The sequence below is a fragment of the Anopheles gambiae genome, chromosome 2 (genome assembly GCF_943734735.2).
Source record: "Anopheles gambiae chromosome 2, idAnoGambNW_F1_1, whole genome shotgun sequence".
NCBI classification, from domain to species: domain Eukaryota; kingdom Metazoa; phylum Arthropoda; class Insecta; order Diptera; family Culicidae; genus Anopheles; species Anopheles gambiae.
This window is the reverse complement of record NC_064601.1, coordinates 32,331,973-32,355,238: the sequence shown is the minus strand read 5'-3', so window position 1 is coordinate 32,355,238 and position 23,266 is coordinate 32,331,973. Positions and strand designations below refer to the sequence as shown.

General features: G+C 48.1%; 3 protein-coding genes and 1 non-coding gene across 12 annotated transcripts in view; 1 reads left to right on the top strand and 3 right to left on the bottom strand.

The window, feature by feature from the left end:
* Nucleotides 1-17,907, bottom strand: part of LOC1273783 (serine/threonine-protein phosphatase PP1-beta catalytic subunit) — a 38,863-nt gene extending 20,956 nt beyond the window's left edge. For 2 of the 9 annotated variants that reach the window (XM_061647241.1, XM_061647243.1), the window contains exons 1-2: nucleotides 17,750-17,852; nucleotides 15,134-16,232 (exon numbers count right to left, since the gene is read on the bottom strand). In XM_061647241.1, coding sequence (XP_061503225.1) covers nucleotides 15,134-15,185 — 52 coding nt within the window. In that variant the 5' untranslated portion in view covers nucleotides 15,186-16,232; nucleotides 17,750-17,852. Of the gene's footprint in view, nucleotides 1-15,133; nucleotides 16,233-17,608 lie in introns of all 9 variants that reach the window. The other 7 variants (XM_061647240.1, XM_061647242.1, XM_003436349.2 and 4 more) reach the window with 7 other exon arrangements.
* A 257-nt stretch (nucleotides 17,908-18,164) lies between these two features.
* Nucleotides 18,165-18,961, top strand: LOC1273781 (uncharacterized). Its single transcript, XM_312794.4, has 2 exons — nucleotides 18,165-18,423; nucleotides 18,506-18,961. Exons 1-2 carry the CDS (start codon nucleotides 18,292-18,294, stop codon nucleotides 18,707-18,709), a joined length of 336 nt encoding a protein of 111 aa, XP_312794.3. The 5' UTR covers nucleotides 18,165-18,291; the 3' UTR covers nucleotides 18,710-18,961.
* The window catches only part of LOC1273778 (uncharacterized), a 36,783-nt gene continuing 32,358 nt past the window's right edge, over nucleotides 18,842-23,266 (bottom strand). Inside the window, exons 14-17 of the mRNA XM_061649121.1 lie at nucleotides 21,832-22,224; nucleotides 20,703-21,762; nucleotides 20,478-20,637; nucleotides 18,842-20,392 (exon numbers count right to left, since the gene is read on the bottom strand). Coding sequence (XP_061505105.1) covers nucleotides 19,186-20,392; nucleotides 20,478-20,637; nucleotides 20,703-21,762; nucleotides 21,832-22,224 — 2,820 coding nt within the window. The 3' untranslated portion in view covers nucleotides 18,842-19,185. The remainder of the gene's footprint in view (nucleotides 20,393-20,477; nucleotides 20,638-20,702; nucleotides 21,763-21,831; nucleotides 22,225-23,266) is intronic.
* Trnai-aau (transfer RNA isoleucine (anticodon AAU)) lies at nucleotides 23,042-23,115 on the bottom strand. The gene has a single exon. It is a non-coding gene; the product is annotated as a tRNA-Ile (tRNA).

Below are 23,266 nucleotides of genomic sequence, written 5' to 3'. Positions count from 1 at the left end.
ACTTTCACCTCATCCTCCTCTCTACAATTTTGTCACAACTTATTCAACGGTGAGTGTCATGGTCAACGCACAAAAACCCCGTCCTGAAATGACACAACCAGTGACGGGTGGAAAGGTGAAGAAACCATCTTCCCCGGTGACGCGGGGAAAACTGCACACACCCTGCCTTTCGCCAATCGTGCGTCCCTTCTCTCCCACCCTCTTTCTCTCTCGCTCTCTCGCTCTGTCCACAGTACAAGTATAGCATACTTCGCGGTTAACCACCACAACCACAAGCAGCCACACAATTTAAAGTTCGTTGTGTCCAGCCACCACACCACGCTGGAAAATGGGAACGCAAACCGAAGGAAGTAACCATCCTTCAACTCACCTCTAGAAGCTTCAACAGCGCTGCCAGAAGCAGTAGAGGATAGAGTATACACTAAGTAACAGATCGATAGCACCAATCCGTTTGAATTGGTGAAAAACAAATGACGATAAATGAGGTTTAGAACTACAAATACAAGCATGAATTTTCCCATTTATTTTCCCTTAAATTGCCACTTGTTGATTCGGGGGGTTTAGTGGGTTGAGGATATGACAACATGTTTGCCAATTGAAAATGTGCATGGAAAGAGGTAGCCTATAATTACACTTTTGGGGTGAAATAAGCATCATTCATAATTTGAGCAAAAGTGTCTTTCAATTTCCCATTTTATACCGAAGAGTCTATTAAACAAAGACGGTGGCGTGCTGCTACAGCTATGGCACGGAGTGTGTATAACAGTTTGTATAACAGTGTGTGGCAGCGCGTAGGCCCCACGTGCACTGTGGCTTTTTAGTCGCGCATACACACACACAAACACACCGCGTTCATCTATCGATTTTCTCAACCCACAAAGCTGGGACACACTGCAAAAAGCTCCTTATCGTCCTCTCGCACCCCAACCGTCCCCCTCCCAGTCACCCCGGATGTAATAGATAAGGAATGGCACAACCGCTCGCTCCGCTCCTGCTGCTGTCGTTCGCTGCGCACCAGAGCAGGAAGAAACGGTCGTCGAGTGAAAAACGTCATTTGACATTTTAAATTGCATTAGAGCAGTTTGCTGGCTGCAAGAGTGTTGCATGCCCCTCTCCATCGGTTCCCCTTCGTGAGCGAGAATCTGATTTACAGACCGTTCCCGGTGTTAAATATTCAAGCAAAATGCGCCAGCAGCAACAAGTACGAGTGTGAGAGATAGAGTGAAAGGGAGAGGGAAAGGGAGAGAGAGAGAGAGAGAGAGAGAGAGATAGAGAGAGAGAGAGAGAGAGAGAGAGAGAGAGAGAGAGAAAGAGAAAGGAAAGCGCGCGTGAACGGCATGCAAGAAATATGCAGCGAAGCTACCGTGCCAACGGTTTTCCGATAAGAAAAAAAGTACAACACCAACACCTTGACCAACTGCATTTATGTGGAAGGAAGAATTTTCTTCCCATTCCGCTTTGCAGCTTATAAGGTGCACCACCACCTTCAGCCGTACCATGCCACACACGTTTTCGATCGATCGACTCCTGTTGGAATCACTTTCTTCGGCACGATTCTCATCGGCGGCGGGCGGGCAGGTTGGCGGCACTGAAGCGGAAGCGCCAGGAAGGACAACCTCAGGAAGTCGATTTGCCCCCGATGTCGCTCGCCCCTCTCTACCCAAAACCCACCACCACCACCACTTCGTGACTCCTGTACAGAGAGGGGGGTAAACTGTTGAGTTTTCCCTACACCTCATAACAAACCATACACACACACATCAACCACCTTCACACTACCTTCTGTTGCTTCTCGCAAGGGAGCCGAGCCAACGGGACCATCATAAAACCAGTGCTGCAGCAAACAAACACTGGCTGGCGCCTCTACATGGTCGTAAACTCGGTAGCGTGCACATTTCGTGTCAAGGACATTCTCGATCGAAAAGTTAGTTGCCGCTATCGGGAACGCCAATCCAACGGCAGGAGCAACACACACAGCAGGACCGGCGTAGTGATGGTTTCCCTGGGCGGGAAGAAAATCACAAATAAAGCGCACAATGTGGGTGCGTGTGTGTGTGTGTGTTTGAGCGCGCTACTGCCTGCCTGTTGTAATGTAATTATGCATTATAAGCACGGGAATGGAAAAAGGGTAGCTGCGTCGCGAGTTCTGCAGGGGTTGTGGGTCAGTCAGCGCCATAAACGCGAGCGCACAGCACAGGAAGTTGGAAAACTAGGCTAATGGCAAACGAACTTCCTTCTTCTGCGCTTCAGCGCCGCCTGTTGGTCCTCTCTGCTGGATGGATTTATTCATTGCTCTGTGAATTTGGGGCGAGGCAGTGATATGAATAACCCCAAAAAAAAGTCCAAAACAAAGAGCAAACATTGCACCTTCTTGCGTACAAGCAACGTTCTGGATAAAAAGAGGTTTCGCTAAAAATCGAAAATATGCTTATCGCCACCACCGCCAAAACGGCTGGCTAAGGGCGTGAACGGATTAACCTTCAAAGGTTACTTTCTTCTGGCGGGAAACTCAACCGCAGGCGAGAGCCGGGAATGTGGAACTTCTAATCCAAACTACACACAGCCCCCCCCCCACCACCGTGTCATATGTTGTTTGTTTTGCAGTTCATCAGGCAAGCTAATATAAAGCAAACAAACCGCTGATGAGCTGAAGGCGTGTACCAGTTCATCGGAAAGCCGCAGCACGGAACCGTTTGTGCCAGTCTGAGTGTGTGTTTGTTTATATGGATGATCTAATGTAGAAATAGCGCAACACACAACGCGGGAAACGCGTCACGTTTTGGGGCGTGGGGGAGCTCTTATTAATACCATAACATGCAAACACGTTTGCGTTATATAATTAGAGCAATTTAAACAACAAACCCCCTTACCCCTGAACTGGCGTGTGTGTAAGTATAAAAAAAGGTTCTAAAGCATGGTGAGTGAGCAATCTCCAGACTGAATTAGAATTTAAAATTGTTTTGGGTGAGAAAATGGTGTTGCTCTGTTTCTTTTTTATTCCCCCTGCAAACATATCATGCTAGAGATTCCCCCCGTCCTTATCTTGGGGACGAGGCATTGCACGTCTGGCACGAAAAATGAGCGCGCAACCGATCGCGGTAAACTCGCTCAAGGCTCAAGAATGCGATAAGATAGCAGCAGTAGCAGCACGGGGTCTTCCCGCTGCACGTTTGCAAACACAGCAGCGCCAACGATGAAGCCGTGTTTCACCAACACGTGTATTTCAAAACGTGTTTCACACATGCTGTTTCACACAGGACTGCACATACCTTTGCAATCCTTTGGGATTTAATCTTCACACAAATCCAGCCATATCCTTTTGTGCACTCATTAAAAAGTGATAAAATACTCTAAAATCTGCACGTTTACAGTCATTTACGGGAGTGCTTCAGTGTAGTGGTGAGAGCTCGGAATCGGACCTACTCGATTTCGATTCCGTGTCCAGAATCAATTCCGGAGCCGATTCCGATGTTGTAACCGATTCCGATTACAGAGCCGGTTCCGAAATCGGCTCCGGAATCGATTCTGGGATCGGAATCGGCTCCGGGATTGATATAGGGATCAGAATCGGCTCCAGAATTGGATTCGTTTTTGAAATCATAATTTGCTCTGTTAATAGAATCAGGATTGACTCTAGAAATGGAATTGAAAATCACAAAAAAATGAATCTCCATGAAAATGAATCGTTTTCAATTAGTTTTTTTGCGCCTATCAATATTTCGCATCGTTGCACCCAAACGCCTATTCCTATGGAGATGCCGAAACCGAGTCCGTTTCGAAGCAAATTCTGATTTTGGAGCCAATTCCAATGCCGGAGCTTGTTTTGATTCCGGAACCAATTTCGGAGTCAATTCCGGAACAAATTCCAATTCCATAGCCGATTCCATAGCCGATTTTGGAGTTTATTCCGCAATCGATTCCGGAGTCGATTTTGGAACTGATTCCAGAATCGATTCTGGAAACTGATTCCGGACCTACGGAATCGAACCTTCCGAATCAATTCCAGAAAACTTCGGAGCTAGCCGGAATCGATTCAGACAAAATTTTCATTTTTCCCATCACTACTCCAGTGGTATAAATGTAGTTTAAAATTAAATACAAATTAATCCCACCCAACAACCGAAACGCTGGCACCAGCGCCCCCCACAGACGACTGACGGTAGAGCGCTATGAGCGATATACCCCCCAAGGCACCATTGAACTTGTGCCAAAAATTCACTACCAAACCTTGGAATAATGTCTGCCGTCAGCCAGAAAACTTCAAACACATCGAACCTGCTCGTTGCGCCCTGCACTAACTGCAGAACTTCGAATGGTGAAAAACCTATTTTTGGACGCATCGCAGGAGCGTAGCATAATGCTGTTTGCCAGCGAAATCGGTTCTGACGACCGTACCCACCCACACATACACCACACACCGCCTGCGTCACACGCTATTAGAAGGGTGAGGGCGGTTCCCTGCCGGCAAGGTGGAAAAGCAATCCATACATCAAAACGCGATGAAACCTTCCGCTCAATGGGAAGGATTTAGATTGGATGCCGGAAAATTGAGCATTGGGTTTGAAAAGCCATAACGAACTTGCCACATAGCCACCGTACTATAATGTTGCTGTAGAGTCGCCTGCGTCGACCGTATGCGACGACATGGTGTGTGATGCGTGTGTGGAAGAAGCACGACACAGTTAAGGACATCACAGAGAGAGAGAGAGAGAGAGAGAGTAAGAGATAGAAAGATGGAAACAGTTTGCCCAAGCAGAAATAAAAAAATATTATTCGGCAAACGGTGGAAATCGGGCACTGGCTACTGGCAACCACAAAAACATTCGCGTGTGCGTGTGTGCGATTGCTTGAACAGAAGTGGGGGAAACGATTGGGGGAACAGTGCATGAAGGGGTGTTTCCTCACACATTAGCAACCAGACACGTTAAAAATAGAAATCCATTACCCATTGACATGTTTCGATGCGCGCAGAAGGGCACACACACACAGTTCCTCCTCCCCCAGGGGGAGTTGAATCGAGGAGTTTGGCTGGGGGAGATTATGACAGGTTCGTAATATGTCGAATTTAGCTTTACCTAGGCTAGGTACAGCCCTAACACGCGCGCTCCAAAAAAAAACACCCAACAACCACACACACTGGAGCGATTCCAAATTTTTGACCTGACCAAGGTCCATCAACCATGGACCATGGCTGACCATGGCGTTGGTATGTTGTGTTGCTGTGACAGCGCTGTACAGAGCGCTGTGTGGTGGTGTGCCTAGTTCCTAAAAATAGGAAGCAAAAGAAACTAATAAACAAATCTGTACGTAGTATTAATACAGATGTTGTAAGCAGCACACTAAACAGCAAATGTTGATTAGAAGAAGAAAAAGAACTTCTGAGCCAAGAACACGACCCACCAAAAGAAAATAACCGTATGCTGGGGGTGTAATATAAGGACGCAACCAAATATTGAACACTTTTCCTCGGCACGGTGAACCATTCGTGGGGTGAACATTAACTTCCAACGCCCAGCAACGACAACGACTAAGGGGCAACGCGTGGCACAGAGAATTACCCTTAACCCACCTACACATACACATAGTCGTAGGACACAGTTTCCCAACATACACTACCCCTGGTGGAGGGGAACGCATTAACGCAGACTGTGTATCCAAGCGATGTTTGATCGCTTCTTTGAGATACTGTGTTGTGCTCTTGGTTACACACCTTCTTCCACTTCCCAGTAGCAACAATTCGATCAGTTGATCCGTCAACGTAAATAAGCAAAGCTACCTCCCCTATCCAATCCCACAGGGTTTGTTAGACCATTGTCAGCGGGCATTGTGGCCATTCCCAGACCATCGACTCCGTGTGTCTGTATTTATGGAGCACTTTATGTCAATATTGGCAATACTGGGGGCTACCGCCATCATCAGCGGTCGGCGTGCGCTGTGGTGTGTACTCCAAATCCATGCCATAAACAGCAGCTAAAAGATGCTTTTTTTCCTCTTCTGCTAAAAATAGGATCAATACGCCGAGGGATGAGGGATGGTGATGACAACTGCGAGCTGTCGATTACTTATCATCCGGGCGCGAACTACTTTTGTGATGCAATCAAACAACCTGATGCAAATGTACAGGACATACAGAATGGTGATCGGGAACTAATAAACGCCTGACTGCATTGCTTTGGCTGTATGAATGAAATCTGCATAGATGTTGACGGATTACTGGAGGATTATGAGAAAGACATTCCTCAGGAAAATCATTCCAAAATTTTGAAATTATTGAAAAATAATTCAACCAAAGCAGAATCAAAGCAGAAGTATAGGACACGTATTTGGGAATGCTTTCGAAGACAGCCCAAGGTCATAAGTAGCAATATAAAACCCTAACACAACTTCTTTAGCATTCTAAGTATACATGATTTCAGCACTGCATAGGATAACCTCAACAATATTCGATAGAACATCCACATTTATCCGCGTTATGATGCCGCGATTCGCAATACAATCTCAGCAATTTCGTGCGCTGATTTTGATGATTTCGTTTTGCAAAATCCTCCCATTGTGTGCTCGGTTGGAACCATGCCTGGAACAACACAGAACGCGCTACTAACCGAACCGCGACCTGTTTTCCCACACTGTCACCGTCGACGGTCGAAAGTGTCAGTTGCGAAGTGGAAACCTGTACAACAACCAGAATGTATTGTACATTTTCCACGCTGACTAGAATAGAAGCGACTTCTTTTATCACAAGAAGCTCAAAGTAAGAGTGGCAAAGAAAAAGGGGGGAAAAATGACTTCAACAACGAAAGAGACACGAAATGAAATGTAATGCAACATCCACACCCGCACCTGATAACAAATACGCACAAATCCCCACACAAACACACACACGCTGAGAGTAACACTCCAAATTCCAGCGCGTTTGTCAAGGAGAACACAGCTCATCGCTGATTTTCTTCACATATCATCCATTCCCCAACACCTGCTGCTGCTGCTGCTGCTGCTCATCCATACATAAAAAGGGTAATATCGTGAGTTCGAATATTACAGTGTGTGTATAACATGACATTTTCCTCGCTTCCACACTGTGAAGAAGTGCGGACAGACTGCTGATGTCTGTCTATCAAACGCAGCAAATGGTCGCGAGGATGGTGGAAAATATGCTCCCCTCCCAAGGCATCGCTCCCTTTCATGTGCACGTGTTGTTGGAAAATGTTTTGATTTATGCTAACGAGCACTTTTGCAGACAGGGAATGGTGATGGCAGGAAATTGTATGTTTACAAATGAGATAACGAAGCTTCCGACCGACAATTCGGCAACTGGCACAAAAAGTGGGATACAATCTTCTAGCAAATTGCACACAAACCAAGAAGAACACTGGACAGTGAAAGGCAGGCAAATAAGTAGAATCTGTTCATTTAAATATTAGCATTTTTGTGAATATAGAGCACCAACGGCTAGGTAGGAATGATTTCTTTGAAGAGACAAAAAACATCTACAACCATGTGGTTCAGAATAACGAATAATAATGTAGGTAGAATGTGCTTCATTGGTCTAGTTTCGACGTCCGGACTATATTGTAATATTTTACCTTTTTTTTATAAAAGCCTCACTTCGATATCCACACAGTAACAAAGATACAGCACCAGTAATGCACAACAAAAGCTACTCCAAGTTTGACAAATATTGCCATAATCCCATCGTGTACGGCCCAAAAAGCACCTAAAAACCACTGTGAAGCCAAAACCCCTTCCAAACGAAACCACTCCAAAATTCACCACTGGAAGTCAATGGGACGGAAACAGCCAAACAGCATTAAAACGGCTCCCCCTCCAACCACTCCGGGGGGCTCAGCTCTTGCTATACCTCCTAGCCCTGTGCGCGTTTTGCTCCGGTTTGCTGATGCTTTGCTGGCAGCACCGGCAACGAACGAGACGGGACGACCACACGCCACACCACCCACAAATGGTCATGCAGTAACGACTTTTATCGAGTGTCATTCGAAGCTGCCGCAGTAGCCAAAGTGGATGGTGTTGTGGCCTCTCCGGGGCGTTTTGTCGTTGTTGTTGTTATTTCTATCGCTCCACTTTCCTTATGTGACCACAGTTAGAATGTATCAGCAGTCGTGCGCACCACCGCCTAGAGAAGGTTGACGTAGTTCTCTCACTCTCCTTTCCGAGTGATCCGATTCGTCCGACAGCAACACAGCATTGCACGGCCGTTTCGGAACACCGCGACCCAGATCGGACGAGGCGACACACAAACTCTGAAACCTACCGTGCGACGAAGAGGGACCCCGAGGAGGTAGCTTAAGTACCGCCGTGAGAACACACGGGGTACGGAGAAAAGATTTCATTTCGCGCCAAGTCCGTTACGATCCGCTTCAAGTGTTTTCTTTCGCGAAATGAGCAGGCAAGAGAAACGGAAGCCGTGAAGCCATTTAGCCATTACACAATCGGATGGTTTTTGGCGCTAGGGAAGTGAAAATGCGAAACACCGATTAATGTACTTGTGCTGAATGGGAAAATCTTATTCAATACTGCAACACTTCACGTTCACAGCATCAATACCCTGTTCGTTAAATCAATACGACACGCTTGTGCGAGTCGAGACGTGATCTTGAAAATGATAGTATTGCACGCTGCTGTGCCAAATCCATTTACATTTACCTACTAACGAATAGCTTAGCTGGGCGGTGCGTGGTGCAGTGTCAGGTAGCTGTTCTACCGAGCCGCAGATCGTGCGTTCAATACCCATTCTGGATCGGATCTTTTTAATAAGTGGGTTCAACGAAAAGTATAAAGCAACATTACATAAGAGGGGGCACTACTCTGCTATTATTGTGTGGTGATCGATGACTAATCGAAACAAACTAAAAAGCCGCCATCTGAGTCACGCTTAATTTGCACAACACCCCGCACAAGTAATTAACTCCATCCATCAAAGCAGCAGCGTTGTACTTGTGATGTGATGTGTATGTTGGTTAGTTGGTCTTGGTACTTCCCGTAAAATGCAAAATAAGGAAAAACGTGTTTCGTTTAAACCGCAATCAAATTACCGAAGCGGATGATCGCGCGCACAAGCTTTGCTCCTCTCCCTTCTCTCGAAAAGCACGAGATTGTAGGTGTTCTACTCAAGCGAGCGTTTCTTGGCTTTACCCACATTATGCATTCTCGCCATCGACTGTAGTGGAGAGTCCACAATCCACAGACACAGACCATTGGCCAGCAGCAGGTGGGTGTTGTTACCATTTAGCGGTATTCTACAACCGACAAGCCCACAACTGAACGGGGTACGGATGTTACACAAACTGCAAAACAAAAAAAACCTCTAATTCCTCTCACCCACCAAGAAATAGACAACTGCCCCGACTATCGGGTGCGGAAGTGGGCAGAAGAAACACAATCATCACATCCATCCATGCTAAATAGCAAAAGGGATGCACAGCAGATAAACCTCCGAACGGTACAAAACTCGCCCGCAAACCACATCATCCACCCAACGAAGAAAAGAAACAACAGGCAGGAAATTATCATAGAATGAATCGAAACAACTACTACTTCCAACACACAGGAGGAGGAGGAGATGAGAATCCGGAGGAGGGTGTACCGGAGTGGAAGCAAAATCAGATCATCACCCATTCGAGAAGACGCTCTTCTGTGCCTTTCTGCCTGCATCTTCCCTCACCTGGCCAAATGAATTTACAACACCACCTCCATCTGGTTTTTGCGGACTCATAGCGGCGGCCCTCCGCCAAGGTACACGTTTAATGTGGTTTTATTTTTTCCCACACTCCACACACCTTTTGTTACTCTTTCCCCTCGGTAACCACAATTCTTCCGCCCACTGTGCCGCTCTCTTAAAGATCATTCACGATCAGCCCTCCCTTGCTGCTGCCTCGTTCCCCTCTCTTTGGTCTGTTTATTTCGCTGATGCCCCGAGGCATCTTGGTAGAAGAGAAATAACAAAAAAAACCACCCAGCACCTCCGGGATCTAACGGATTCGCGGGCGGCGGATAGCGAAACATTCATCACCCTCGCCAATGAATGATTCTTAATTACGGGGTGGTGGTGGGTTTTTTTAGCATCTCTCCATTTCTTCCCCTTTTTCATGCACTAGAATTTTGAAGCCGTACAATGTGCCGGGTAAAGATTTCCTATTAAGCAAAGTATATGTTTTCTTCGTTTTTTTTTGTTTTCGCTTGTTGCTCCAAATGATCAACGGGATTATTTGGGTCAGCAACTGTAGTAGAGGTGGTAACGAAAGGCACCCACGCACTAGAAACACATAATTGCGTACGATTTTTTTTCCATATGGAACCTGCTGATACTGATTAGTGTGGTGCTTGAGGTATCTTTAGTAAAAAATCATTCATTAGTAAAAGTCATTAGTAAACATGTAATTACGAGAAAATATGCATGCAAAGATTCATAAATATCTTATGATTTGATTTATCCAGATTTATATGAATATCTAAAGACTCATGTACCTTTAAAGACTTATAAAGCTTAAAAGAGTCATAAAACCTAGAATTAGTAGCGGTCAACGTGCGGTGATACTGATTTCAAGCTGATTTCAAATCACTTATATCGCAGTGAAGTGAAATGAACAGAGTAAGGGATTTATTAATCCTTAGAGGTATCTTCACCATGCGGCAGATCTTGGAGCAGATGGCTGAATACAGACACGACACATACCAACTCTTCATTGACTTCAAAGCCGTGTATGATAGCATAGCCAGGGTAAAACTGTATGACGCTATGAGCTCTTTTGGAATCCCGGCCAAACTGATAAGGCTAGTTAGAATGACTATGACCAACGTCACATGCCAGCTGAGGGTGGATGGAAAACTCTCATGACCTTTTGCTACCACCAAAGGTCTGCGCCAGGGAGACGGGCTTGCTTGTCTCTTATTCAACCTGGCGCTAGAGAGGGCCATCCGTGACTCGAGGGTGGAGACTACGGGAACCATCTTCTATAAGTCAACCCAGATCCTGGCATACGCTGATGATATAGACATCATTGGTCTGCGGCTCTCCTATGTAGCAGAAGCCTACCAAGGGATCGAGCAGGCGGCAGAGAGCCTCGGATTGCAGATAAACGAGGCAAAGACCAAACTGATGGTGGCAACATCAGCGGGCCCACCAACAAATAATCAGAATCTACGTAGGCGTGACGTGCAGATAGGTGAACGCACTTTTGAAGTCGTCCCAGAATTCACCTATCTTGGGTCAAAGGTCAGCAACGACAATCGCATGGAAGCTGAGTTGCGCGCAAGGATGCTGGCTGCCAACCGGTCATTCTACAGCCTGAAAAAGCAGTTCACCTCAAAGAACCTGTCGCGACGGACGAAGCTGGGACTATATAGTACCTATATAGTACCAGTACTCACATACGCCTCTGAGACATGGACACTGTCCAAATCTGACGAAGCCCTCTTAGCCGCGTTCGAGAGGAAGATGCTCAGAAGGATAATTGGCCCCGTATGTGTGGAAGGACAATGGAGGAGCCGATGTAATGACGAGCTATACGAGATCCGCCATCCATCGAGATCCGCCATTAAGGCCGGGATAACGGACAGGCAGACGAAGGCGCGAGACCGTGAGCGGTTTCGGACACTCCTGAGGCAGGCCAAGACCGCAAAGCGGTTGTAGTGCCGGATAAGTAAGTAAGTAAGTAAGAGGTTCTACAGATATTTGTGAAGCTTTAGAGATGATGAGTAGTCCAACGACTACTCTAGTAGAGTGTTTCGAAATTCATGATCTTCATAAATTCATAAATCTGTAGAGATTAATACAACTTTTTACATACAAGAATTCATTCGGATTCATGAATCAGAATCTGGGTTACCCATGTTTCATTCTTAATAAAAAAAAATAAAAAATAAGGCTCCAAATTTGTTAAAAAAAAAAAACAATCATGTTATGTATCCTACATGACCTAGAGCAACTAACACATCTTGATTTTGTTCCTTGAACTAGAATACTAGCGTGATGACTAAAACCCACAATGCCCACACTGTAGTCATCCGTGCTCAAGCGGCAACAAAGCTTCTACTAAATCCGACAACAAGTACCTACAATCGATTTAAAACCTATTCAAATTACCCAAAACAGTTCAGCCCGTTACATGACTACTTGTTTTCTTTTTTCTCTCTTTATGCAGATGAAGTATTGAAGCACATTTGAAGCAGCAGGGCTGATCCACGAAACCTTGGCTGGGCTGGCAGCTGATCAAGCATTCATATACAACTCATTCTCAGCAAGAACATAATCCGATGCCGGGCTGCGGCGCAACATACGGCGCAAAGTAGCGCGTCCCACCACCACCACCACCGCCCAGTGGCGCCCCAACGAGGGAGGGAGAGAGAGAGAGCACCATATCCGAAAATAACATCACACCGAGAACGCGCTGTCGCAAAATATCGATTGGCGAACGGGCGATAAAAATATTCCCCAATCAATTGAAGTCAATAATAGAGCTTTCTAACCATCTCTCCCTTCCCCCCTCCGATTCCTTCCCGCGCACACATGCCACACATTAGCGCCAAAAGGCAGAGCGCCATTCGAACGGCAAGACCGACGTGTGCAAGAACAAAATAAAACAGATATGCTTCACCACTTCACGGTCACCCCACACCGGCACAGAAGGCTCAAACACACACACACACCGAACGGAACAACAACATCAAGAACGGGCCACATCGCACGCCGGTCGAAGGGGACAAAACGACAAGACGAGTGTGGGGGGTTTACCGTGTTGTTTTTCCTTTTTTTTCGCGATTGAAAACGAAACACGCTTCCTCCCCTCCTGAGAAGAGTGTGGGGCGATGCGAGGGAAGGTGGTGCAATTTTGGGCGATTTTCCAAACAGAACCCGAAGATCCGTGGATTGTTTACATGTACAAAAATACACACCGTACACTCACACAATCGCACACGGCCTGCTCCTAGAGCACAAGGGAGGAGATAAATAAACCCTCAACCCGACAGCTAAAAATATGGCCATGATAATAATAACAGGCGTGTAATGAAGTAAAGCTTTAGCCAAAGTTAATACACACACACTCGGGCTGGAAGAAGGATCAGTAACGGATAATCTCCAGCACAGCCTACACACAAGCACACACACACAAACACGTGCCCACAAAGGGTCAGGCGCGGGTGGCAATAAACGAAGGAAGGACGGAGCAACACGCCCCAAGGACGAACGTGAGAGCTCGACTCCATCCATCAACAACTCTCCTTATCGCTCCTCGATCATCATCACCCATCATCAAACGAACGAACAAACACACCCGATGCTGGCACTTCAATCGATCGGACCGATAACGGGACGGCGAAGAGGGGGGTTGATGGGGCAGCCGACTACACTTGCCAATCGGTCGGTCCATCATCAATCGACAACCTAACGAGCATTTTAATTATTAATTTCGGTGGCCTCTGAGGCGGCACGAGAGAAGGTGGCGCGATAAGGTGGTGGGACACGACCATTGGTCGGTCCGGGCAGGGAAACGCGACACACGACCGTGCGCCGCCACCACCATCAACCCTACAAAGTAACCCCCGGCGAGCTTTTATTTTCGGTGTGAACACGGTCAACAAGAAGGGGGTTGTTGGTTGTTATTAAACTTTTAAGCACTTCCATTGGGGATTGTGTGTGTGGATGCATCAGGTCTCACGTGACTGGGGAGATCCTCTGGGACGGTGGAGTATTCGCGTTTGTGGCATTACTTTTGTCCGAGCAGCATATTTTATGCATTTACTTTCTGATACGTTCGATTTTCACACAAAATTGGGTAGTGCCTGTATATCCAAGCGTGGTCGCAAAAAAACGTGTCTCAATCGTCCAGATTGAATAGATTTCTGGAGGCAAAGAACTCTTATTACATTTTCAAAATACGAATGAACATAAAATTGCTTATAAGAACTTTGAAATTCAACGTGCCAGCGTGACGAAATGGCCATACAATTGGAATCCCTATTGACGTTTTTCACGTCATTTGCGGTTCTAAACCACGCCACCCTTAACCCTCGCAGCCATCCTGAGCGAGCTACAAACGGACCTGCAAGACCTTTTCTGGGCCAGATTGCGCTCCAACTGTATGATCGACGCTTCATCGGTTTGTGCACAATACTGTCACCAATCTCCTGGTTACTGGTTACTATGGAGTCCGGGTCGGGTTGCCTCTTGCCGAACAAAAGCACCCCTTCAGCTTATAAGAATGTTGGGTGGAGATTTGATGCTCTCGTTACGATTAATTAAAAAACAAAATAAATTTCAAAAATCGAATTTGAATACAGACATCGAATTTGAATCAAAAGGTACTACAAATGATAATACATGCAAAGGACTAGAGTCGTTTGAAATGACAAACTGAAGTCGAACGATAAAGGAAACGAAAACAAAAAGCGTATCACGTCACACGAGAGACTACTTGGAGGGGGGTTGGGGATAAGACTTGAAGGTTAGAGAAGTTAAACGCTAAATGAAGCTGCTTTCAGTAGACTGAAAGTAAAGCAAAGCAAAAGCTCCACCAAAACAAAGATCTTTTGCAGGTGAAACACACAAAGGAGTGGAGTGCAATCGATAAAGCGATTACAAAGGGACAAAAAAAAACAAAGAGGTAAAAGTGAGTGAAGGAAAGTGAATTAAAACCAACGAGAGACAGCGTGTTCACGCCACATTAGCAATACAACACTGGGTGAACAACAAATGGACGTTCCAAGGGGTGTTTGTGTGTGTGTGTTTGTGTTTGTGTGCGTATATGTAGTGAGTATGGACCTTAGCTGTTGTGTCCCCCTTTATTTTCATTTTCCACTGCTCTCCCCCACGACACGACTGGCCGAAAAGGCGCTCTCTTTTCCATTTTCATGGAGTTTACCGTGATGAGACACGAGGTGTTACGAAAAGAACCCCCCCTTAACGAAAATGCATGATAATGATGGTCCGGGAGGATAATTGATCCCTACCGTCCTCCCCCGTCCAAACGGGGTTTATTCTTGCGCAAATTGTATGTATGTTGTGTAAAAGGGGTGGAAAGGACATTGTTTTTTGGGGGGAGCAGGTTTGAATGAAACCGAGAACGATGGGGGGCAACGATAAGGATAGATTATGCTGTCGGTTTGTGTGTTCGCTTACCTTCTAGGAGTCGCTGAATCAGATTGTCCACATCCAGCGTGTAGTCGCCCATCGTAGTAGCGCAGCGGTCCCGGTGGGTGGTGGGTGTGTCACGAAGCTTTGATAGTTTGCGCAGCGGTGTCCGCTCTCGAGGTTTAGTTTTCCGCCGCAGGAAATCCTTCTTGACACGATTTCACACACACACACACACACACACTCACAAGCGCTCACAAAATCACACAATGCTCTGCTTAACTGGCCGGTGGATGTTTGAACCTCTACCGGGCGATGCGATGAAATTATACTCTCTCCTACTCTCTCTCTCTGTCTGCCCCCGCAACAGTTTTCAGCCTCTGCGGAACACAATGCGTAAATTTGGACACTTCGGGAAAATGGATCGACGGAAAAACGGGTCGTTCTAGCGTCGCGGCCTTCCTCGCTTCCCTAATTGCGTTCGGGTTCGCCGTCAAAAGTGTTCTCTGTTGCCTGCCGAAAAGCTGACTACTTGGATGGTTGAGCACGTATTACAGCACTGACACAACGCGCAACAGTTCCATCACATTACGATGACACACACACACGTACACACACACTGCTCTTCTAACGCTCTCAAGCAAACGTACACGCATACGATGCGGTTGGGGCTGCTGCTGCTCGGGTGTAGCCCTTTTTGCTAGACCTTCTGCCGGGGTTGGTGATTTGGTGGAGATTAAAATTCTCGGGACCACAATTCTTTTATCCACACGCAGGCACACGGTACGGGCACACGCACACTCACGTACACATTGGCTGACACACAAGAACGCACGTGCGCAAACCCCTGGGGATAGGGCGGCCCGGTGACGGACGACGAATTTAGCTGATTGCGTACGCGAAAAACAATCGTCTCACCAGCAACCATACACACAGACACGCACACACACACAGGAGAGTGGGGGGAGAAAACCCTCACACCGGGGTTGTGCTGTTTTATTAATAACAATCCCCAAAAAAAAGCCGGCGATGATGCGGTGTTCCCGCTGGGGTTTTTCTTGCTCACTTGCTGGTTGATTTTCTTCTGCTGTGGGGTTGAAAATCTTCACACACTCATTACATCACTCGAGCTGTCGGCGATTGGATCCTGTAAGATTTGAGTAAAATATACATTTATTTCAAAAGAAAAGAGCAAAATGAAACCAAATAAAAAAAGTGTTTTAATGTGTATTAATCCGTAATTACAGGCACGAACTTAACACTTGTGTTTTTTGTGTGTGTTCACTGCAACAACCTATCACCGTCCTGTGTTTTATAGTGCTGTTAACCCACTCTATCTCTCTCTCTCTATGCCCCACGCACACACACTTTGCTGTGCACACTTCTGTTTACAACGCACGCGCACCTGGTTTTATTTTCGCGCGCGGCTTCCCGCTTTTTTCCACACGGATCCCAGTCGTCCACACGGAATGACTGTACGGTGTCAGCACCACTACCACTATCGCCGCCAGCAGGCGCACGTTGCAACGCGACGATGGATGCAAGTGGTGGTGGCGCCAGTATCGCTACGGACCAGAGTGCATCACAGCTGCCGAACGTGCGGCGGCAGGAAAAGTGTGTTTTTCACGTAGAAAAGCACAATCTTTGCACGGTCCCAACAGTTCTGGAGTTTATTTTTTCACACCTCGACAGCAGAAACAAACTACCATCCAACGCATACTTGCATATGCAGCACACAAGTGTTCCACATGCATGCGCACACACACACATTCACACAAGCGTGTAAAGGAGAACACACACACACAGCCACATGCAAGTAGGGGTTTTATTTTTGGAATTCGGTACTCTTCTCCACACTATCGTCGTCGCCACCACCGCCGCCTACTTGAAGACATAATTCTCTATCGTCCATGGGTTGGACACATTTTCCATAAAAAAAACCCTTAAAATTCACAGTGACGGCAACGGAGGAAGAAGAAAACAGAAGCACCAGCTACGAGAAAATGGCTCCCCTTTTTTTGTTGTATTTTCTTTGCACACAACGTTCCGGCGGTTCCACCTTTCACATCCGCGCACGGTCGGTCAACACAACGCAGAGCAGGCGGCCGATCCAGCCAAGCGAAACTCCCCGTCCGTCCAACCGACCAACGGGCTAACGGGATGATGCATGCAGAGGCAGCGAAGGGGGGGTTAGAGGAATGGTTTGTCTTTTTCCAACTTCTGCCCTATTCACGGTCCGCCGAGGTGTGGCGGTGATACACGAAAACGGCAAGAACCCGCTCAAAATTAGATTCACAGAAAATGGGAGCAAACTCGCCCAATTGCTGACGCACACACACACACACACACATTCACACGCGCTGCATTTTTGCACACGTTTCCCTGGTCGTTTCTTCCTACTGGCACAGCTACTGCACCATCTCCCCCGTTTTCTACACCTCCCAGCAGCACTAGCGGAGCTGATGGCGATGAATATCTTTTCGTTTTTCGTTCGTGACTGTAGCAAACAGAAAAAAACACTACCACGCCTCACCTCACCGTACGACACGCAACGAAAGGAATCCAGCGGGAAGCAGAGCGAACCACTTTGACTGTGATTTTTCACACGTCCGAGCACCGTTTTCTATCGTTGCCTCGAGGGGAAGAGATGAAAAAGAGACTCACTACTCCGCAGGGCAGTGCACACACCTTTTTTGCGGGACCCTGTCCTGAGAGTGTTTGCGTGTAGAGTGTTTTCCAAGCGAAGCACAATGGCCCACGGTTGCGAACGGTGCGGTCTCGGTGCGCGTTGACAGCAGCGGATTCTATCGCGTTTTGTGACCAAACGAAGTGGCCCATAGTGCAATGTGACGGACTGAAATGACAGAATGTCCCATAGTCCGCATAGCAAATGGGATTTAAATACAATTTCGTTGTAATATTAACTGATGCATTTAGCTGGGCTATTTAAGAAGCTTTTTTCAGTGAAATTTTTCAATTTTTGCGATGAAAATCTCAATTTTTAGTTTTAGATGTTCGAACAGTTTTTCGAACTAAAATTCCGACACGTTCAAACTTCAAACCGACTTGACAGCACAGGGTGATACACAAAACGCAGTACAGATATCACAAACATTCCTTCCAAAACAAACAACAAAACGTTTCGCTTTTACGCACTTCGTCGGTCTCGAATTAGTGGCCCATACCACACAGCTCGGCTAGTAGCAATGGCCGATTACGACTGGAACGAGCAACACCGGCAGCAGGTCCTGCAGGGACGACAGATTCTAGAGCGCACCTCCGCCAGTCTGGCCCGATCGAATCAGATCGCCATCGAGACGGAACATACGGGTCATGAGGTGAGTGTGCCATGTACCGAATGTACTTCGCGAGGATATGTCCACGGCTCTTCCCAACAAGTTTCCTTCTTTCTTGTGCTAGGTAATAAACGAGCTTGAGGTGCAGCGAGAATCACTGCTGCGGAGCCAGCGCCGGCTGGAAAATGCCAACGATGATCTGAGCAAATCCGGCGCCATCATCCGTGCGATGAAAAGGAATGTGCTGTACAATAAGCTCATTCTCATCATGATCATCGTGATGGAGGTGGTCATTCTAGCGGGCATGATCGCGCTGAAGTTTATGTAGCGAACCTGCATTCCCTACAAGCTATATGCCAAAGCGTAAATGCATCAGAACGTGCCGCTATGGGAAGGGAAGAAAATGTTCCCTTGTCGTGCAATTTATTCGTGCAAAATTCGACACATTCAAAAGACCGCCTTTTCCCCTAGCAAGAAAAAAAATCGTTAATCAGTTCACATTTATTGTATCCCTCTACAATACAATCCAATAGTATAATCTTCGGTGAATAATAATAAAAAAATACTCTCAATAACCTTACAGTTGTGTAGCAATAAGGTCTTTGGAAGGCCACAAAGTTGTAAATCTCGCTGCTGGATGTTAAAAGGTAGTAAAAACTCTCGTAAAACTTTAACCAATTGCACCTTACCGTATGCCGTTGAAAACCCTCTCTACTAAAGACGCTCCCTAACACGTACAGGTCACACTGACATCGCTTGGCGCTTGGGCGGAAAGCCACCGATCCACCACCACCACCATCATCATCATTTGTTCTTCAGTACATGCATAATGACCTCATCGACCGTGTGATTGTTCAGCAGCGCCTTAATGTCTTCGTCGTCCATCGTAACGGAGAACAGTATTTTCGTGTTCTCCCGCATGCGCGTCGTGTGGTCGCCGACCTCCTCGCCCTTTGCCGGCTGATGTCCGCAGCCCCGGATGACGCGGCCTAGCACCTCCTCCACCGGTGCGTCCGGCCAGCCGAAGCTGGTCAGCATGTCGTCGCCCATCAGCATCTGCAGCAGTTCCGATATCTTTTGCTCCAGCATATCATCGCTCAGGAAGATCGGTATGCTGTCCTCATCCATCACGCGCGCACGCTTCGGCGTGGTGGACGATTTCGATTCACGTTTGCGCTTCGCTTTCGGTTCCTCCGCCACCGGCAGCGGCTTTGTCTTTGCTTCTTTCGGACGCGAAGCTGCCGGCGGTAGTGCTACTGGCGGTGGTGACACTTGTGGTTCCGGCTTGACACGCTTCACACTTTCCACCGCCAGCACGGTGGGAAGGTTCGATTGCTCTTTCGGTTGCTTCGGGGAAGGAGTTGCCGCCTTTGTCGGTAGCTCCTTTGCAGGACGGGGTGTTACAGCTTCCTGCTTTTGTTGTGCGGTTGCAGCACTTGCGCTCGGTTTCGGGACGCTCGGAACGCTTTGCCGTTTCGGTGGTGAGATCGCCTCACTGCCCTTAATGCTCACAACCTTGGCTTCCTTCGGCTTAGCGGTCGCAACAACCACCGGCTCCGCTGGCTTTGTACGTAAGGGTTCGGCTGCAACAGTCACGACCGCTGGGGCCGGCAGCAGCTTTACTTCCTTCAGCGAATCTTTTTCCTTTTTCACACTCTTCGCGGCTACCACTACAGGTGGTAGTATGGTGGATTGCGTCTTCAATTTGTCAATAAATTCCACTTCCTCGTTTGCACCTAAAATGACCTCCGTATCCTCCGTGATCGGCAGCAGGTCGTACGGAACCGAGGTGGTTGGAGGCAGCGCGATGGGCGTCGCATTTCCGGTACTGGCCGGAATCTCCACCACCTCGAACACTTCCACCGTCTGCGCTGGATTGTCCTCCATCGTTGTGATCTGATAGACGGCGCCGTCAATTTCGACCGTCGCCTCCTTTTCCGCGTCCCTCTTGGCGATCAGCTTTTTCATCTTTTCCTTCTCGGTGTCCTCGATGATTTGGTCCAAGTAGTCACTGTTGGAGGAAGAAGTGCATGGGTTGATCAAAATGGCCGCTAAACAACTAGCAAAAGGGAATAATGGAACCAGATCCCACTTACCGATGTTTCGAGCGCATGTGGCGCAGCAAGCAGTCTTCCCGCTTGAACGTCCCCGAACAAACCTTGCACTGTACCGGATTGTCTTCGTCGTGCGTTCGCTGGTGCAGCTGGATTGCATGCTTGGTGGTGAAAAACTTATTGCACACCAAACATTCAAACGCTGCAAACAGAAATAAAACAATCGTTATCGCACCTCCATCGCCCTTACGCTAACCCATTACTTACGCTTGCTCTCCGAATGGATAAGCAGGTGGCGCGCCAGATCCTCCTTGCGCAGGAACGTTTTCGGACACTGGTCACACTCGTGCGGGTGTTCGCCCCGGTGCGTAAACTTGATGTGATCGTTCAGCCGCGCCTTCCGGTTGAACGACGCGTCGCACTCGCTGCACTGGAACGCATTCTCGCCACTGTGCGTCAGTGCGTGCGCCCGGAGCTGCGTGGCCTGGATGAACCGCTTGCCGCACTGGTCACACTCGTGCGGCTTCTCGCCCGTGTGCGTCTTCCGGTGCCGGTTGAGCGTTTCGCGCGCCGCAAACGTGGCCGAACATTCGTCGCAGCGGTACGGCCGCTCGCCCGTGTGCTTGCGGCGATGCTTCCGCAGCGCACCGGTCGACGGGAACGACATCGGGCACAGATCGCACGGGAACGGCTTCTCGCCCGTGTGCGTCCGGATGTGTATGTTCAGCAGCGACGAGCCGTAGAACGATTTCGCACAGTACGGACACTGGTAGTCGCGCTTCCGGGCGCCCTGTCCCATGTGGGAGCGCAAATGCTCGCGCAGATTGTCGATGCGCGTAAACTCCTTCCCGCACACCTCGCACGGCAGCACCGCGATCTCTTTCGTGACCGTGCCACACTTGGTGTGCTTCTCGTGCCGGTCCAGATGGTAGCGGCGGGTGAAATCTTTCCCGCACGCCATGCACGCGAACGGTTTGCCCTCGTCGTGCGTCTTCACGTGCTCGTCCAGCACCGACTGCGTGCTGCACTTGGCGTTGCAGTAGCCGCACGGGAACGCGTCCGACTCGGAGTGGACCGAGCTCAGGTGCCGCTCCATGTACTCGTACGCTTTGAACGATTTCGGGCAAAACTTGCACCGAATGTGGCCGACGTGGGCGGTGCTCACATCCTCCCCGCAGCAGTAGCACGGATTGTCCGGGTTCGGGTTGCAGTACTTGTGGAACTCTTCGCCCGGGTTCGCGTGCTTCGCCGCCTTGCGCTCCTTCAGTATAACGTCCTGCACCTCATCCACCACGCCCGGGCACTTGTATTTGTGGTCTTTCTTTTCCTGCAAAGGGGTAACGGGATAACGATAACAAACTTCTACTAAACCTGGCCTTCGCTAGCCGCTACTTACTGCCGACGATTTGAACAGCTTTTTACACTTGCCACAATGCTTGCTGCGCTTCATGTCCAGTATCAGCCGGCCGTCCTCCGTCTCCAGCAGGTCCGGGTCGGAGTCCGGATTGTCCGACAGCTCGTCCGATTCCTCCTCATCGCCTTCCCGATCGTCGACGCCGGATGCGCTGCGTCGGTAATCCTTTTGCTTGGTGACGGGCACCAGATCGATCTCGTCATCGCCGTTCACCTGAACGTTTAACAGTATTTCTTCCTTCTTCGTACCCCCCGTACGGATCCCTCCAAGCGATCGTCGACCAACCATCTTTCTGTGTGGGGCAACGTAGCCGTGTTGACGTCGTCGTCGTCGTGGTCGTAGTCGTCGCTGTGTGTACAGGTATGCTCCGTTCAATTAGATTTCACTTCTCGTTATGCACCAGCAACAACCCGACGCGGTGTGCGCAAAAAAGCAGAGTACGGCGACGATCACTTGGAATCCCTTCTGGAATCCGTGAGAGCATCGGTATGCAAACGTTCGTTCTGATGGAAAGTTATGCGCCTGCAATCAAACCAATCGCACGCATGAAAGAACATCACGGGAGGACACACCGAAAAAAAATAAGCGCTCGATGAAGCATCGCCCGCTTCTTACAACACACAACACAAACCCAAGCCCTCGACACAGTTCTTCTTCTCTGGGGCGTAAATGTCAGACTTGTTGCATACACACGCAAAAGAGACGCTCGCGCATTGATGCGGGGGGAAAACACACGCACGCAGCTTTTCACATGAGTTTCGATGCTTACCTGGATTAGTGAACGATTAACACCTGTGTGATGCAGCAGCAGCAGCAACAGCAACAGAGCATACTTTGCGCACAATTATGCTCACGATATTCCCGTTACGATTGGTACGTGTTTACAGCAGGTCCGAAGAACCCCTGATTGTTCACTGTTCATCAGCTCGATTTGACAGTACGGCTTCAGTGGCGCAGACACGTCACCAGCTTTGCCGTCTATCAGGCGCTTTTGGGCGTGTGCGTGTGCATGAAGGGAAATTAGGCGCAGAAATAAAACAGCAGGGGCAGGCGATCCTGATTGTTATTCGAAATGCAACTTCAATAAATTAACTAGAAGAAATAATAAGCTGTCAACATCACCATTTCATAAAGTCAATGTCAAGTTTAGTAAAATAGACGCCACGGCTCGTGAGAGCAAAAAACCTTCAAATGGCTCCAGAGAGGATCGAACTCACGACCTTCGCGTTATTAGCACGACGCTCTAACCAGCTGAGCTATGGAGCCGCTTGTTTCCTCAGCGTGTAAACTGGTATTAAAACTAGACCTCGCTCCAAGACAGTTCGGGGCGCTGTTTCTTCATCGGCATCCCGAAATGCATAAAATAGTGCCAAGTACTTCAATATTAAATGCATAACCAATAGAAGCTGTAAAACAT

Excerpts from the sequence above, each read along its gene's own strand:
- LOC1273781 (XM_312794.4), top strand. The coding sequence starts at position 18,292 with ATGGCCGATTACGACTGGAACGAGCAACACCGGCAGCAGGTCCTGCAG. Across the intron at positions 18,424-18,505 it reads CGGAACATACGGGTCATGAG|GTAATAAACGAGCTTGAGGT; the intron begins GTGAGTGTGCCA and ends TTCTTGTGCTAG.